Source organism: Aptenodytes forsteri, unplaced genomic scaffold, assembly GCF_000699145.1.
Source record: "Aptenodytes forsteri isolate BGI_AS27 unplaced genomic scaffold, ASM69914v1 Scaffold5, whole genome shotgun sequence".
NCBI classification, from domain to species: Eukaryota; Metazoa; Chordata; class Aves; order Sphenisciformes; family Spheniscidae; genus Aptenodytes; species Aptenodytes forsteri.
The window spans coordinates 5,085,309-5,102,195 of NW_008795672.1; the positions used below are offsets into that span (position 1 = coordinate 5,085,309).

At 37.4% G+C, this 16,887-nt stretch overlaps 1 protein-coding gene across 1 annotated transcript in view; it reads right to left on the reverse strand.

Annotated features, from left to right (window-relative positions):
* Positions 1 to 16,887, reverse strand: part of TASP1 (taspase 1) — an 87,557-nt gene that overhangs the window by 30,817 nt on the left and 39,853 nt on the right. The window contains exons 8-9 of the mRNA XM_009282532.2: positions 13,459 to 13,578; positions 12,398 to 12,476 (exon numbers count right to left, since the gene is read on the reverse strand). Coding sequence (XP_009280807.1) covers positions 12,398 to 12,476; positions 13,459 to 13,578 — 199 coding nt within the window. The remainder of the gene's footprint in view (positions 1 to 12,397; positions 12,477 to 13,458; positions 13,579 to 16,887) is intronic.

Here is a 16,887-nt window from a genome sequence, read left to right on the forward strand (position 1 = left end):
CAAAAAAAAAAAAAAAACAAAAAAAAACCCCCAACAAACCAGCCAAAAAAAAAACCCCAAAAAACCAAACAGCCAAAACTCTCCAAAAAAAACCAAACCAGAAAATCTGTCTTCAACCAGAAGCTTCTAACCCTGCCTGAAAACGACTTGGAGATCCTACAGAAAACCCCTGATGACCACACAGAAAGCATCGGAACTGATTTTCAGAGACACATATCTTCTTGGGTCACACCACAGTACAGCTTCTAATGCAGTGTTTCTTTCAAAAGTGCAAAGCTGACCAACACTGAAACATGACTTCCCCCTTCTGTGGGCATTTAAATGTGTAATTTCTGAGAATAATACCACTTTTCCTATTCAGACACTCCTCATTGATTCATACAAGATCCCCACAAGAACAATCTGGGAATCTAAACCCCCCTTTTTTTTTTCCATAGTCTCTTTTTCTTCTGTTATCCTATTATAACTTAACAGTTATATATGTATCTGTAGTCCTCCTGAGTTACTAGTTCAGCCAAACATAGCACAGAAAAGCACAAAGCCCCCAACAGACATTTTTTTGAGCTTTGAGCATAGCAAGATGGTCATTCTTGCGCTCCATGCACCAGATATTGCTGATTAGTGAATCAGATCAGGCAAACCAGAAGTACCTGTTACGTTGTACAGTGCTGTACAACAAGTGAGATGCGTGCCTTTTTGCAGCGGAATGAGCGACAGGAACCAATCATGGAAACCTGTTACTATGCTGACATGACAATAATTTTTCCACTGTCATTCATAATTTCAGTAGTGGGCAGATACTCTAGAAAGCAACTCTTTGGTACCTGAATGGCAATATATGCACAAGACAAGAAATGTATCAGGGTTGCATACCTTAGCAGGCATAAATGTGAACTGTACACCTTACTGACCCAGTTAAAGATTTAAGAATTTTTTTGTTATAGTCCATATAGCCCATAAGTTACATAGAAGTACGTAACCTGATTCACATTTTTAGTGTTTTCTGCATAAACCTGATCATATTAGTAATGAACAAAGCTTAGCAAAGGCAAGTTTTATGAGCATATGAACCACTAGCCATTATGCTGTAAAGCCAGGCCCAGTCTTCGTATTTCAAGTACTGTTTAACTGTACGCATGTTGTGGTTTAACCCAGCGGGCAGCTAAACACCACACAGCCGTTCGCTCACTGCCCCCGCCCAGTGGGATGGGGGAGGGAATCGGGGAAAAAAAAAGTAAAATTTGTGGGTTGAGATAAAGACAGTTTGATAGGACAGAAAAGGAAGGGAAAATAATAATAATAATAGTAATGATGAAAGAATATACAAAATAAGTGATGCAAATGCAATTGCTCACCACCCGCTGACCGATGCCCAGCCAGCTCCTGGGGGTCAGCTGTCCTGGCTGTGCCCCCTCCAGGCTTCTTGTGCACCTCCAGCCTTCTTGGTTGGTAGAGCGTGGGAAGCTGAAAAGTCCTTGACTAGTGTAAGCACTGCTCAGCAACAACTAAAACATCGGTGCGTTATCAACATTGTTCTCATCCTAAATCCAAAACACAGCACTGTACCAGCTACTAGGAAGAAAATTAACTCTATCCCAGCCGAAACCAGGACAATGCACATAATGGTTTTTAAGCTCTAAGTCTTTTTGAACATTTTGTTCTGTTTAGCTTGTCAGTAAATGAAACCAACATAATCCAACAGCATACCACCGGCTAGGTACATACCGCAGCACGGTAGCTATGGAGACAACCCAGATGCTGTTTGTAAAAGTGTCAGCTGCTGAAATGAGAAAACAGACAAGCCAGTAACAGTTAAGCTAGAGTTTAAAATTTCGTATTTTTCCTTCCTAAGTGATCTTTAATAGTTAATAGCTCTATTCTGTAGTAATTTGCTAGTTAGCCTATGCACAACTTTCACAACAACAGTTACTAGGGGTTTCTTGTGGGTTTGGTTTTTATTTTTTTTTTTTAAGATTGTTAACATCTTTAATTTTCAGCTATTATATTGGATACTATTTTACACTGCGTACTATTTTGAAGAAAAGGTAAGAAATCTAAGCTATAATATTTAAATTTTAATCTAACCCTCAGTACCAAACAGTAACTAATACTCTACTTAATTCACAGGTTATACAAACCTTAATTTGCTATAGACTTTGGTCCTTAATTTGAGCTTCATACAAGAAACTAAGGATTAAGTTACTGGTTTTTCCTCAGCATAGTGACTTCTCAAGTAGATTTCTAATGCTTGAAATAACCACAACAAGAGGGGAAAGAACCCAGCACAATATAAGCTGAACATCCCATACAATGCGTGCTCTGCATCTTATAATGTTCTACCAATGGAACCAAGATGGCAAACGAAAGGAAGGCCTTCTGCAAAGTAAGGGCCTCCGAGCAGCGTGTCAGAAAGAAATTGTTTTTCTGCTTCTTTTGATGGGAGATGCTTTCAAGTCAGGAAATTAGAAACAGGTGTGCCAGAGGGCACACACACATCCATGCACCACACTGAAAAACACGCGTTTTCAATTTTCAGACATGAAAGAGACTCCTGTTGAATGGAAGGAGAAATGAAAATCTAGCTTGCTTTCTGCAAGCCATAAGCAGAGAGCTTATGGAGCCCTGACAAGCTGCCGGAGCCTGTCTAGCTATTGAAACATACAGTACCTCAACACAAAGTGTACAAAATGGAAACTTGCATTACTCACATTCATGCGAGAATGGAAAAATTAATCTAGTTTACGCCACTGCCAAAGTATGACTCTTCTCGTTTCAGAAGCTAAAGATAGAAGTTACAGGTTATCTGTATTTTATTATCTATTCCATACAGCAGAGTCTGAACCTGGTCCTGTTAAGTTGTTTCAACTTTGATCTTGTTACTTTCAGTTAAATAGTAGTGCCCAGGAAAGAAGTGTCAGTTAACAAGTTAAAAAAAAAACACTATTTCTGCTTTATTTCCTGAATAACTTCTAGTTATGCCTAATGGAAACACAGTGAAACCTGTATTTTAGCAAGCTCTGGTTGTCATTACCAGCATCTCTAGAAAGAGCTGACTAAAAACTTGCAAGCCAATGATTTTAAAAAACAAGATACAGTACAGTAAAAATATCTGGCTGGTAAGATACTGATACAGTTAGTTACACATTAAAATAAAAATTTAAAGTCTAATTCTGAAAAGACATAAAATGCTACAGCCTAGCATAATGCAGTACAGTACTAAATTAAAGTTGCATAATTTTAGCTTTTTGTACTCCTATCAGCTGCTGCATCTTGCCTTCATACTAGCAGGGGAAATTTTTCACTTGCTGACCTGCTGCCAGGAAGAACACCTGCAAACAAAGTCCTGTCCAATTCCTAAACCATTGATCCTAGAGGGATCAATGGAGCACATTCTTGCTGCAGACAGAAAATTCTTAGGTGATTTAACTTCCAAACTAATGAACACCTACTAAGAATATGCAAATGGAAATCTTCCAAAAGGTTGTAACTTCAGTAAATTTGAGTAGGTCTCAAAGATAACAAAAGACAAATTCAACATCCAGACAAACTGTGTCTAAAGTATCTTCTCTAAGGAAAGGTGGGAAAACACTTTCGATATCTTCAAGTTTTTAATACGGGCAAAATAAACTAAAATCACTCTGAAGAACAACTCATCCAGCTTCTCTACAGTTTTACAGATAGGAGGAAAAAGAAAAAAAGACTAAATAGTTAAAATATGCCAAATGTAGGAATCCTTCATTTCCAAATAGTGGAAAATGCCAGATAACTTTACCTATTAAAAAAAGCCATTTGTTTTGATTATCATGAACAAGAAGAATTTCAGATGTACCTCCAAGAGAGGTCAGAGTGAAGAAAAAAAGTAGCTCCGTTAAAGTGGATATGCGTTTTACATTCTTCTTTACATTTAATATATTTTTAAAGATTAATTTCAGTTAAACTGAAAAGGAAAAAGCAAACTGTTTTTGCCTAGGCCTTCATCAGAAGCTTTGTTGCAATTGATCTCTTTGTAAAAATACTACACCTTTCCAAACTACATCACTTTTGTCATATAAAATTTACAGGAAAGGAAATAAGATAGTAGCTAACTAAATGTATATAATGATTTTCTCCAAATCACAGAAAAATGTTTAAGACAAAAACAGAGCTCAAGTTTGTCGCAGTCTCCATTTCACTTCGTGTCCTTGCATCCAGTTCAAGCTATTTGGGCAAGGTACGGCAAACAGGAACAGGACTAACAGTGTTCAGAGGAGACAGTGCTGCACAGCTGGCTGCTGCCCCAGGTTATGAACACGCCACCCCGAGCAGTGGGCCTTCTGCAGGAGACTACCACTTCTAAAAAGCCCATGCAACTTCATGCTTACAATATATTATAACACTAAGCCCAATTAAAATTTCAGGAGGTAATAAGCACTCTTTGATTGTTGCATCTATCCAGTTCTGCTTCAAAACAACCCTTCCAAAGGCAATTCAAACAACCATTCCGATTATTTTGTGGACAAAACCCTCAGCTTTGAACACTGCGGTACTGTGTTTAATTGACTGCTTCTTAACGCTACCATTCCCACAAATCATCTTTGCCTGTTGCTTCCTCTCTCTTCACACAGCCTTGTGGTGGTAGGGAGTTCAGACACCACATGCTACAGCACTGAAGCCCCCGAACAGCATCTGGACACAAAGGCTGAACTCCTGACAGAAGCATTCACTGCAGAGGTAAATACTGACCTGTCTGGAGATAGACCTCTTTCTTCCTCTACCCTCTGGTTCACTGTAACAATGACATAACCCTTCTCCATATGCAGCTGCTTCATCTGTGATGCATTAAATTACCTATTATTCCCCAAATCTTACAGGACCAGACTGATTCTGAGAGATAATACATATTTCTACAAAGAGATTAACTGTATTAGAGTGTCTATCTCACACAGTGCAGCTCAAACAATCTATACAGGATACAAGATTTGCATGTGAAATTCCTCTGGACATTTGGAGCATGGACTCAGAAGGACGCAGGCCAGACAGACAAATGGCACCTGCCCAGGTATTGGCAGTCACTGGATTCCAGCGCAGCCGCTAATGCCCTCAACGCATGGGGATCACAAAGCCAAAGTCCTGCATCACAAGTCAATTTGCATTAAAGCTTCCTTGAAAAACATTTACTCCACAGATTTGCACATCACTGTGGTTCCTGTCGAAAATGAGTTTTCAAGTAAGAATCTACGGTTCAGTGGCTTCCAAAAGGAGAGAGGGAAATGCTGGTGGAGGGCGTAGCTCAACAACCAATTTAACAGGCACAAGCCATCTCTCTATAGGTGTCGTTCCCTATTCCACATTACCTGTTCCATTTTGCCAGCCAAAGCATCCATGAGGTACACAATGGACTGGAAAGAAGAACAGATGTGAACAAAAAGTAAAAGTCTGAGCAGAAAAAGGCAGGGGGAGGAAGAGCGAATACACTTATTTTCTTATCGATAAGGATTTTGAAAACAAAAGAAAACCCTCCTTGAGCACGGGGCTGGAATAGATGTTCCTTGCAAGCTAAACAATTCTGTGATTCTTCACAATACAAAATATGCTATTTTTCACTTCATGGAATGATGCATCATATATATGTATGTATATCCAACACAGCTTTTTACACATTTTGACGTAATCCCTAAAATGCCTTTACGAGAACAGAGGCCAGCGCTTTTGACCAGAGACCTTAACAGTCAGTCCTTTGGGATCTTGGCGAATTCACCAGCACAAGAAATTGGTAAGGGAGTCAGGCACATTCTGCTTATTTACACAGAATACATATAGTCTCTGTATGCATTCCTAAAACATTGCTGTTATCTGTATCGGGTTTTCATTCAGTCAGGAATAGACTCCGGGCATGGGAGAAGAGCAAGACACCATTGAAAGACTCTTCCCACACTGAATCCTCAACTACACCTCAGTTCAGGTCCATAAATCTGATATCCCTGGTATTTTCTCAACAAAACACAACTTTGGGCTCAGTCCTCAAGCCCAATTATATTTGTTAACATGCTTAATTTTTCTGAAAGGACTCAATAGATTTAAAGATTCTACTCCTTTTTCTTTAGGATTATAAACCATAATTAGGTCCCATTTAAATTCTCCCTAGGACATCACATCACTGTACCTTTCCTGTAACAAATATTCTCCTCAAACGGATTCTAGTAAAAGCTGGAGACTATGCAGCTTTGTGGTACAGAATTTCTGCATTTTGTAAATAATGCAAGACCTTCTGTCTATCTTGAGAAATGCGACATTAAAAGGTTTGCTGGTGTCAAGGGCTGATACACATACACAAAGCACACCACCCATGCATGAAGAACGGGTAAGTATGCTTTCTACTACCTACCGTTGTAAAGATGTAAAAAGGAATGGAACACATTGTTCTCAGTCTCTACATTTCCACCCAAAAATTCCACTTATAGTTGCATATTCAAAGTCTCCTGCATTAGCTGTTACTGTAAATTTTGTATTTATCTTTATATTCTATATTTCAGGTTCTGTATATCCAAAGAGAATTATTACTTTTCAACTTATCTCCCAGGAAAAACAGCCTGCCTCTTACCCCAGCAGTATTACTTTTGGTACAGTTAGTAGACGAATATTCATAATCATCATGGATATTCCAACTGGGGAGAAGAATCAATGTCACACTTGATAGTATTTTGAATAGGAAGAATATACACAAAGCCTTTGATTCCTATTACGTTCAGGAAAAAATAGGAAATGTTTTCTTAAAGTACAGCCGAAAAACGGACTATTGTTTCTCCTACGGTCGGGTTTTGTTCACAAATGTTTTCCCTCCAAATAATACCCATCTTCCTGAGTTTACATTCATATACCAACAAAAAACATTCACTAAAGAGTTCCAAGTGGCCTTACGAGTGTGGTTTTGGCCTCTTTTTTTGGGGAGGTGGTGGCGGTGCTTAAAGGGGAGGCTGCATTGTTTGCACCTGTCTGCACGTGCAAATGTGTGCACACGTGCATGCACGAGCTTTTAAAGACCAAAGATTTGGCTTCTACTATGTTGATCCAAAAAACAATTCAGCTGTTACTTACATTTACGCTAAACAAAGGCCACTGGTAATTTAACAAGGCCATTTAACAAGCTTTCAGTCAGTCTCTACCATCGTTCTTGCATGGAATGGTACTTGCATTATGTTGTTAGAAAGTTAAGGTTGCCCAGGTATCTTAGCTATACCTGCAACTGCAACATTCTCTGAATTTCTTGAATTTTAATACTGGTTTTGAGATACTCACAGAATTCCTGTAATTTTTATCCTTCAGTTGCCAATGAAGTCCCACAACTGTATTTTTGTTCAAAAAAAAAATTAATTTTAATATAATAGAGTTCATATGTTGAAATGTCTCAGGAAAAAATCGATACAAGAAAATCAGAAAGATTTCACTTGTTTACACAGAAACTGAATTTTAGACTGAGAGTTACAGAATAAACCTTGAATTTAAGGCCCTTTATATTCACAGTCACTCCTAAGTTCCACTGTCTCCCCCATTCTGTCTTTAGAAAGTCTTCATCTTTTGATTTCAGTTTTCCCACCCCCTGTTAAACTATATCCATAAAATATGAGTTTTACAATATCCTATATTTTATAAACCATGAAGTAACTTTTGAAAAGCCAAAAAAAATAAAACCAAAGACAGTGTGGCTAAACAACACGGCCAAAAGACTGTTAGAGGTAAGAAAATACCGTTCAAAAAATTGAAGTCATGCCCAAACAAGTTCAGAACCACCACCTTGGGCACATTCAATGTAAAATCACAATAAAACCGGCCAAAAATATTTGAGAAACAACTTGCTAAAGGCATAAGAATTAATACCAAATCCTCCTTGAATACGCAAAAGCAGGAAGCCTGCCAGCATCCACAAGACCAACAGATGATCAAGATGTAAAAGCATGTCTTCAAATAATACATGACCATTGAAAGCAAGCTACGTGAATTTGGAAATACTTTTAATGAAGTACGTTTATGGTGACGTCTTTTTTTTTTTTAAATGAGGAAGATATTGAAAGATATGTCCCAAATTGATGCTTCAACAGAATGATTTTAGAACAAAATTAATAAAAACTCAAGTACAAAACCTACTGCATTACTAACTGTGGCATTTAAACTAACACTTCTTTTTCCAAGAAAGCTTCTAAAGAGGTAAACCATCACAGAATAAGAAAAACATTCCCAGCAAAATTTAAATAACTGGGCTTCTAAGTACAAAAAGAAATGAGGAATCTTCAGAAAGTCATCCTGACCTATTAAAAACAAAGATATCTCCAGCTTATAAAGTCCCAATATCACAAACCGCTAGAAGCTTGGATGACACAGTGGAGGTGCTTTTCCCAGCCCCGTGCTTTTCCCTGGAGACCCGCAAACACCCTCTATCTGAAACAGGACACCAAACTATCTGGAGCTCTGATATGGCCCAGTGTGTCCATTCTTACGTTCCGGCCAATTCCGCATGGATTTCAACGTGCAAGAGTTCGTATCCAGTATACTTTGAATTACTATTCCAAACTCTCCTTTCCCCACACCAGAGGTTTTCCCCAACCTGTTCAATCGCTTGCTTATCATAGCCTCCAAAACCCAAAGACATGAGCAATTTCATAAATATGGAATTAAAATAGTTTACAAAACCTGGCCCTTAAAAATTGCTTATAGGAAACTAATGCCAAAGAACATCCTTTTTCAAGACTGAATACAGAGCCTGATATAACAAACTCTCAAGGTTTGAATTTCTAACCCCAGCTATCATTAAAAAATGTTAAAAAGTCTAAACCAGCACAAATGTGAAACCTTTTATTTCCCAAAGAAATCTTAAGTTAAAATTATTTGGTTTAACATGTATTAATACTTAATAATTTAGAGCATACTTTCAATAAAGCTTTAAGGTAATCATAGTTAAACTTTTCTCTTCATTCAAGATTTTTTTTTTTAATTCCAAATGCAATTTGATGAATCAGCTATTCTGTGAAGTCATTTAACAATAAATATTAAAAAGTCTACATATACAGTACTCAATACACACAGCAACCAAAGCCTAATTTTATTCTTCCCCCCCCACGGCCCCCACCCCATAGATAATGTTAGGATAAATTTGTGCCAAGTTTACCACTTAAAGACAAATTAAAATGAAAAGACATGTGAAATTAAAACAATAAAATGTTATACTGTAAAAAACCACAAAATCTAAACTGACTGTAAATTTCAGTTATTTTATGTACATATTTTAAATGCTTTTACATACAAGTGTATACATCTGTATGTAAAATGAAACATGAAATGAATGTGCATGCACACAGTTTTTATTTATACTTAATATGCAAGTTTCATTGGTTGCCTTTTTTTTTTTTTAATTTATGTCCACACAAAACCAATTTAGAAACCTACAAGAGGGGGGTATAATCACTACTACAAATACAGTCTAGTCTGATTTTAGGTACACCAAGTGACAACACTCATCTTCTCTTAGGAAGCACTGTCAATCTTAGAACTTTCCAAATCAGGGCATCTTCTAGAGTTTAGGCAGTACCTTTATTTTCTAAAAATTTCATCCAACAATGATGCATGTTAACATATTATTTTCTTGTCTAGCCTTGGCAATTTCACCTTTTGAATATTTGCAGATGTTTATGCCCCCATTCCCATCTCCTGTTGTGATCCAGCCAAGTTGTAAGTTTCATTCTTTCAAGCTTTCCTATCATTTAATTTTTCCATCTCCCTACCCCTTAATTAAGTTCAGGGTTCACATTATTGGATGCTCATATTTTAAACAAGTCAGGCATCAATATATTTTGAAACTGCACTAAACATAAATTACATTATAAAATAGAACATTATAAGCTTCTGAAAATGGAAAAAAGAATGGTATTGATTACAGAAGAGTTCTCACTTCCTGTAAACATTTCTATCTCCCTCTCTCTCTCTCTCTCTCTCTCTCTCTCTCTCTCTCTCTCTCTCTCTCTCTCTCTCTCTCTCTCTCTCTCTCTCTCTCTCTCTCTCTCTCTCTCTCTCTCTCTCTCTCTCTCTCTCTCTCTCTCTCTCTCTCTCTCTCTCTCTCTCTCTCTCTCTCTCTCTCTCTCTCTCTCTCTCTCTCTCTCTCTCTCTCTCTCTCTCTCTCTCTCTCTCTCTCTCTCTCTCTCTCTCTCTCTCTCTCTCTCTCTCTCTCTCTCTCTCTCTCTCTCTCTCTCTCTCTCTCTCTCTCTCTCTCTCTCTCTCTCTCTCTCTCTCTCTCTCTCACACACACACAACTTTAAAGGAAAGCCAGAAACAAGAGTTTAATTAAACACCACTAGTCTGAATTTCAAATCACTGAATAAACAGATGGCCATGCTTCATAGACCGCCAGCAGTCTATTTCAATTAACTGGGATTGGTATTAATGTAATGTCATGGAAGCTGAAAGATTTGAACCAAAGAAATATATATACATATATGTGTGTGTGTGACAGTTATAGATAGTATAACATTAAAGTATTTACCACTACCAGCAAAAACAAAGGAGACTTCTATTGAAGGCCATCATTAAACCCAGACATCTCCTTTAAGTATATCAGGATGGTTGCCTGCACTTGCACAGACTTCAAACCCAGCTGACTTTGCAAAGAAGTTTTAAAAAACTAAATAAAGGTGTCCTCCTCAGCTCTTCCACAAACAATCTCTAATATTGGGCTTATACTCACTAATTATTATGGTCCCGAATACTGCAATATTTAAATACATTTGCTTACGCAGGTAAGCGTTTATTAAACTAAAATCAGTATGGTGTTCCTGGAGTAGAAAGATCTTCTGACACTTCTGCATCCAGCAGGACTTTCCTTTGCATAAGTACTAAAAAGGACACTTGCTATTACTAACATTGAGCTTAAGGATGAACATCTACACAAATTTCCAACAGCACGAGACAGACTTAAATATAGGGGAAATTAGAAAGGTATATGACTTCAAAAGCAACACAGGATATTTCTGATGCTCTTCAGCCTCTGTCAAATTTTAGTTCTATACCCTGTTACTTCGCTCCCCCCACTATTTCTGCAACAGGACTCTAACTCTGCAGCACTCTTGGGATATAGTTTACATTACCAAAATCTGAACTCTGCCGATTTTTTTCATCTCTCCCTATTCTGAACGTTGATAACTCTGACCCTTAACCAGTGGTCCAGATCATAAATTTTGCATCCTGACATAAGCATTTAAGAAAAAGTGTTACAAGTAGTTTTTCTGCTTGAGACTGTTCATACACCTAGGAAAAAAAAAAGAGATTAAAGGCAGTCCTTTCAACTGCTTTTATGTGGAAGTTGCAAAGTAAAAGCAACTCCTGCATAACTTCACCTTAAGGCTTTTGTGTTCTACAATATTCACCTGGTACTGTGTAACAATACAGTTATCTTTTTAATGTCTGTTCCTGACAAGTTAAAAACATCATGGCTTACATTCTCAAATCTTACATTGCAGTGTGAGCTATCTTCCTAGTTATCTTTTGGTTGTTTTTTGTGGGGTTTTTTTTTTCTTTCTAATTTTTACTATTTCTTCAGTCCTGTTACATTTAGTAGATCTGTTGACAAACTTGTTTTTACAACCGGTATCTCCAGTGCTCAGCATGCCGACTGATACAAAAGCTCTGTGTGACAGCTGGCTGATAGGCATCAAATGAACAAAATACTTTTGTGTATCCAGGATCCCAAGACTTCCAAAGGAGAGAAGAAAAGCTACCCTAATTCTTATATTACTTTCACAGTTTCTGAATAAATATTTTCCAAAACACTTATACTAGTCATTTGGTTTTGCCTTTTCCCCTTCCTTTTGAGAGGAAAAGAGAGATGAAGAACAAATTCACTTAAATACTCACTTAAAATAGTACTTAAATATTTTTGGAGGGAAAAATGCAATTTTGTAGCATTTTTGTATTGAAGGGACCCTCTTATGTTGAAGAGCCCTCTAATCATCTTAGTCCTTTACAGAAGGCTTCCAGTCACAGAAGCATACTGTGTTTAACACAATATTAAGCTCGTAACAGCACTTCCTTACAGGAGGACAAGTCCCTTAATACATAACAAATAGAGTACATCCTTTCAGTGCAATACAAAATCTTCTGGACGGGATAAAAGTTTACATGGTTGTTAATTTGGTTTTTTAAGTAAAATGACCAATGTAAGCAACCAACAGAGATTAATTCACAGATTTCAAGACAATACTGACATATATAAAATATATGTTTTATATGTAAATAAACGATACACATGTAGAATGTAGTCTGGAAATAATGTTAATATTTTAATTCACCACTCACAGAAATACTTTATTTGGAATTTGTAAATTAATTACAGAAAAAGATAGCAACTTTTTGAAATATTTATAAAAGTAGCAAATACCTGAAGTACTCACAGCAGTGGAGTAAGGGGTATGAGCTCCTGTATTTTCAGCCCAGCAGCCACAACCTTGAAGAGCTGCCTAAAGAAAGAAGGTATGAGCTCCTTTTTTTTCACCCCCCCAGCCACAACCGTAAAGAGCTGCCTAAAGAAAGAAGTGCATCTTCCATAAATTTAAGTATACAAGGTTTTTGGTTTGTTCCCTTCCCTTAAAAAAACAGAACAAAAAAACACCACCAAAAAAACCCAAACCAATAACAACAACAAAAAAAAAAAGATACCCAAGAAAAATCCAAGTATTAATACAAAAGATAAATAAGAAAATCATAACAGTAAAAATTGCAATTCCAATCCATTTTGCTACATCTTCTTTTACTATTCTTCAGAACTGAGTGATTATCACAGATGTACGGTATTCTAACCTAACTTTACAGAAAATGAGGGTAGTACAGATATCAAAAGCAAAATAATTCCAGCTGTTCCCTATTTATATAAAGTCCCTTTCACTCTACTATTCCAAAAGAAAATTTTAAATACATTTCAAAAGAGAACTGCTTTTAGGACAGTGGCAAAAGTCAACCAAAAATACAGCTGTACAGCAACGGAGTATGACATCTCTGATGCACCTCAAAATTCCCTCACCTAATAACAATAAGGAATGCCTACACCTGATGTGTTCTTTTAATACCTTTGTCACTTCTACCAATTCACAAGATCATTTAAAAATTAATTAGGACAGCTTCCCTAAATATTGATGAAAATCTTATTTAAAAACACTCTAAGCACTGAAGAGACTATTTGTGGTATTAAGGAGGTATTTAAGCCCAAGAAATTAACTTATTAATAGCTCTGGCAAAAGGTAACTAATTACAGAACAACTTCTTACCTATCAACGTTTTACAACACTGATGGAGGACACTAAAAACAAAACTTGCATTCCAATGCAGTGATAACGCCTTCAGAGTTTAATGGGAAGGAAGGGAGGACATCGGTTTGCATTAACACCTCTTGCTTAGTGTCACAATTAGCCGAACAATCATTCCCAACTGAAAACATATAGTCACCTGACCAACTCTTCCAGGATGCTTTAGTGCTAAACCTCCACTGGAGACAGCAGCAGCAACATTTCCTTCTTGGTCAACAACAACTGCACCAACTGTATCCAATGTTCCTGAGTCGTTCTCCTGGAGGACACACAAACAGAAACAACTACTAAAAATAGTATATTAAAGTCATATTATACTTCTTAGGAGTGTGCAAACTAATGTGCACAAAACCAAGTGACAGGCCGATCAACAAAACAGATTTGTTATCATGCATATTGTACCGATTGTGCTGCCATAAATCTTCCCAAAATGCTCTCTTGCCTCAGACAGGACCTGAAGAAAACTTCTCTGGAAACAAGACGGTAATAAACATCTCAGAACTCATCCAATGCTTAGATTACCTGCCTTTACTCACGAAAGTGCCAAAAACGCTGTTTTCTTAGTGGTGGGCACTTGTCCACTACAAAATGATTCAGCAACACATTCCAAAGATGCCATACCAAAAGGCCTTTCCCAACAGCTTTGAGATGGCATTTTCAGAGACTCTGATCTTTAAAGCTATGTATGATAACAAAAAAAAAACAAAAACAAAAATTCCACAAGAAGCAGTTTACCATGTAAAGAGAAAATTCTGATATTCTGAGCAAGACAATAAATAGAAGCCTTGAGAAGAAATCTCCCCCAGGACAGATTCTGTCTCCCAGACTTGTTCTCAGTTCAGCAATCTTTAGTGGCTTCCTGGTTGAAACAGATTACCCTTCGCTCCCTCTGGGTCACTAGAAAAGCGTCCTTACTTCCATCGCTTGAGGCAGATTTGCTCCCCTAAGAGCAGGGGTCTTTCAGCATTCATTCCTGATGCAAGCTCTCTGCCTACTGTCTCATAAACACTTCAGCTGCCTCATCTTCAATCTTTCCAACCTTCCCCTCTTCCTTAATACAACACGTTCAGCCGCTCGAAGAGAAAAAGCAATTTTCCCCTCTCTGCCTAGGCTTGCCCTAGATTCCTTTCTCTGCAGAACCCAGGCCAAGGCACTCTGACTTCATGCCCAATCACACACTTTTGATGGGACACAGCATGCAGTGTACATAAAATAAAACGAATAAACAAAACTGATACATCATCCATCACGTACTCCAAAGATGAACGCTGCTGTTGCACAAGCCCTCAAGCCTTTAGCTGAACAGTTTTTCCTGTACAAAAACTTACCGGCATTAAAAAAATCCTACAAAAACTTACCCAAGCAAATAATCCCGAAGGATATTAAGCTATTCATATAAATGTATATTTTCTGGACTACAATCCAGAGGGAGGAAGAAAGAAAAAAAATTTACATCCAACTATTCAACTTCAAATTATCAAGTTCCCATCATCTATTAAAATTTCCTTGGGCATACAACGTCACTCGTCAAGCAGAATTCTTAGGAGACTCATCCTAACGGTACTCTGGCCACATTTAATTTAAGAGGTAACACTTGAGTTAATACTGCACCAGTCTTAAAAGGAAAAATATGCAATCCAGCACTACAGTGCTCTACAGTATTTTTCAAGCAGCGGGAACTCCTAAGCAGGATTGTCATCCTTGGCTTTCACCCAGAGTAACCCTACACCTAGATCTTCTTAAGCAGGTTCTACACTCAGAAGCTGGCACTAACCATATTCAACATTAAAACAAACAGACGGATGTCCTAACAATAAAGCAGAATAACTGCTTAGAAAAAGAGAGGTGAAAAACTATAGATCTAGGGACCCAGCTGGCATTGGGAAGAAGAGCAAGTTGAAAAGCAGAGGAAGGTAAAAACCAGGATTGGGGAAGGTAGGAGAAGGAGAGGCAAAAGGAATTTTGAGGACTGGAGCAAAGGGGATAAGAAAAGAGCAAGTTCCCTTCCAAGTTCTAAAGATAAAAGAAAATTAAGGAACCTTTCCTTAACATCTCACAGGCAAATGTATTTCACATGTCCCAGGACTGCCAGCCACAACCTAGTTCAGGTATTATTAACCCAATTAGAACAATACTATTCAGTGGATTGAAAAGATCTTAAGCAGCTGAGCAGGCTGCTCACTGGAGGTGCAGACTCCCATCCTTGGAGGTTTTCAAGATCAGACTGGGTAAAGCTCTCTTCCCAACATGAATTTTCCTATGATTTCTATATAGAGAAGAACAACTAATATGATGCAGGTTTTGTTGTCGATCTCCTGCCCCCTTTTATCAAAGGAAATTATACCCACAACAAAAAACTTGATTAATAGACAACTACAGATAGGAAAATCCAGCCCATCAAAGTTAGGAAATGCCAGAATTAAGGCCACCTGTGTAGTCTTAATTCATATTACATCGAATACTTGGCGCTCCCATAATAAACAGAAATACATTTTAGAAAGATGAGGCTCAGGATGGATCAGTATGTTTTCTGTATCATCTGACAGCAAAGAAAAAATGTTTGCAGCATCTGTAAAACTATTTGCTCAATCTGCCGTCCATCCTCTGCTTTAGCTCTCACATGCATAAAATACTTGCCTTCAGTAGCTATATAACTAATTTCTTTTTTTAAAAGATATTCTGATCAAAAAACCACAAGCATTTACAAGTATACATTGCACAGAAACCTTCTTCACTATTATTTCCTTTAAAAGAAGATCTGTTTCATATCAGTATTTGCTGTCAATTCAGCGGTATACTGTGCTTGCTTTGGCTTATTTTATTTTGGCAACTTAGGAGGCTGGAAAACTTTTCTAAGGGAAGCATTTTTTTTAACCTGGCCCACACAACCTTCTGAAGGAAATCTGTATCACTGAAGCAAAGGAATTCCATATTTTCCTTATCAGTAATATAAGTTTGGTTATATAACTTATAACCCAATATAAGTTGGGTTTTTGTGATCAGAAAAAGAATCACTACTGTTGCTATATTTATCCTTACTCAACAAACTGAGAACCAGTGAGGACCAGTTCTATTCCATATCCAATGGGAAAAGTATGTTGTCGGATCTATTCTAGACCTATTTTTGTTTGCTCCCGTTTCAACATCACTGACTTCACACACTTACAAGTGACACCATGAATCAATTTTATAGTTCGGTACTAAAAGTCTTCTACATAGGTAGACTGTACCAACAACCCTATTTCTGAACTAGTGAATGAAGAGTTCATCGCAATTTAACAAAGGTACTCCCTGCACCTCTCCATCCAAAAAGGCATTATGTGCCTGAGGAAGAATGCACCTGGTGAGAAGACTTTCAATGTCACACATTTCAGCTCTTCAAACCACATGAATGTTGAGAAATACAGGATCCTGTCAAGCTTAATATTAAAGACAATCAATAGAAATACGTTAAACACTACAAATCCTGAAGTTCTTTTAAAATTTAAAAAAAAAAAAAAAAAAGCCACCTTCTATTTGTCAAAAGGTATACCATAAAAAGATTACTTTGGCTAAACTGTAATTAGAG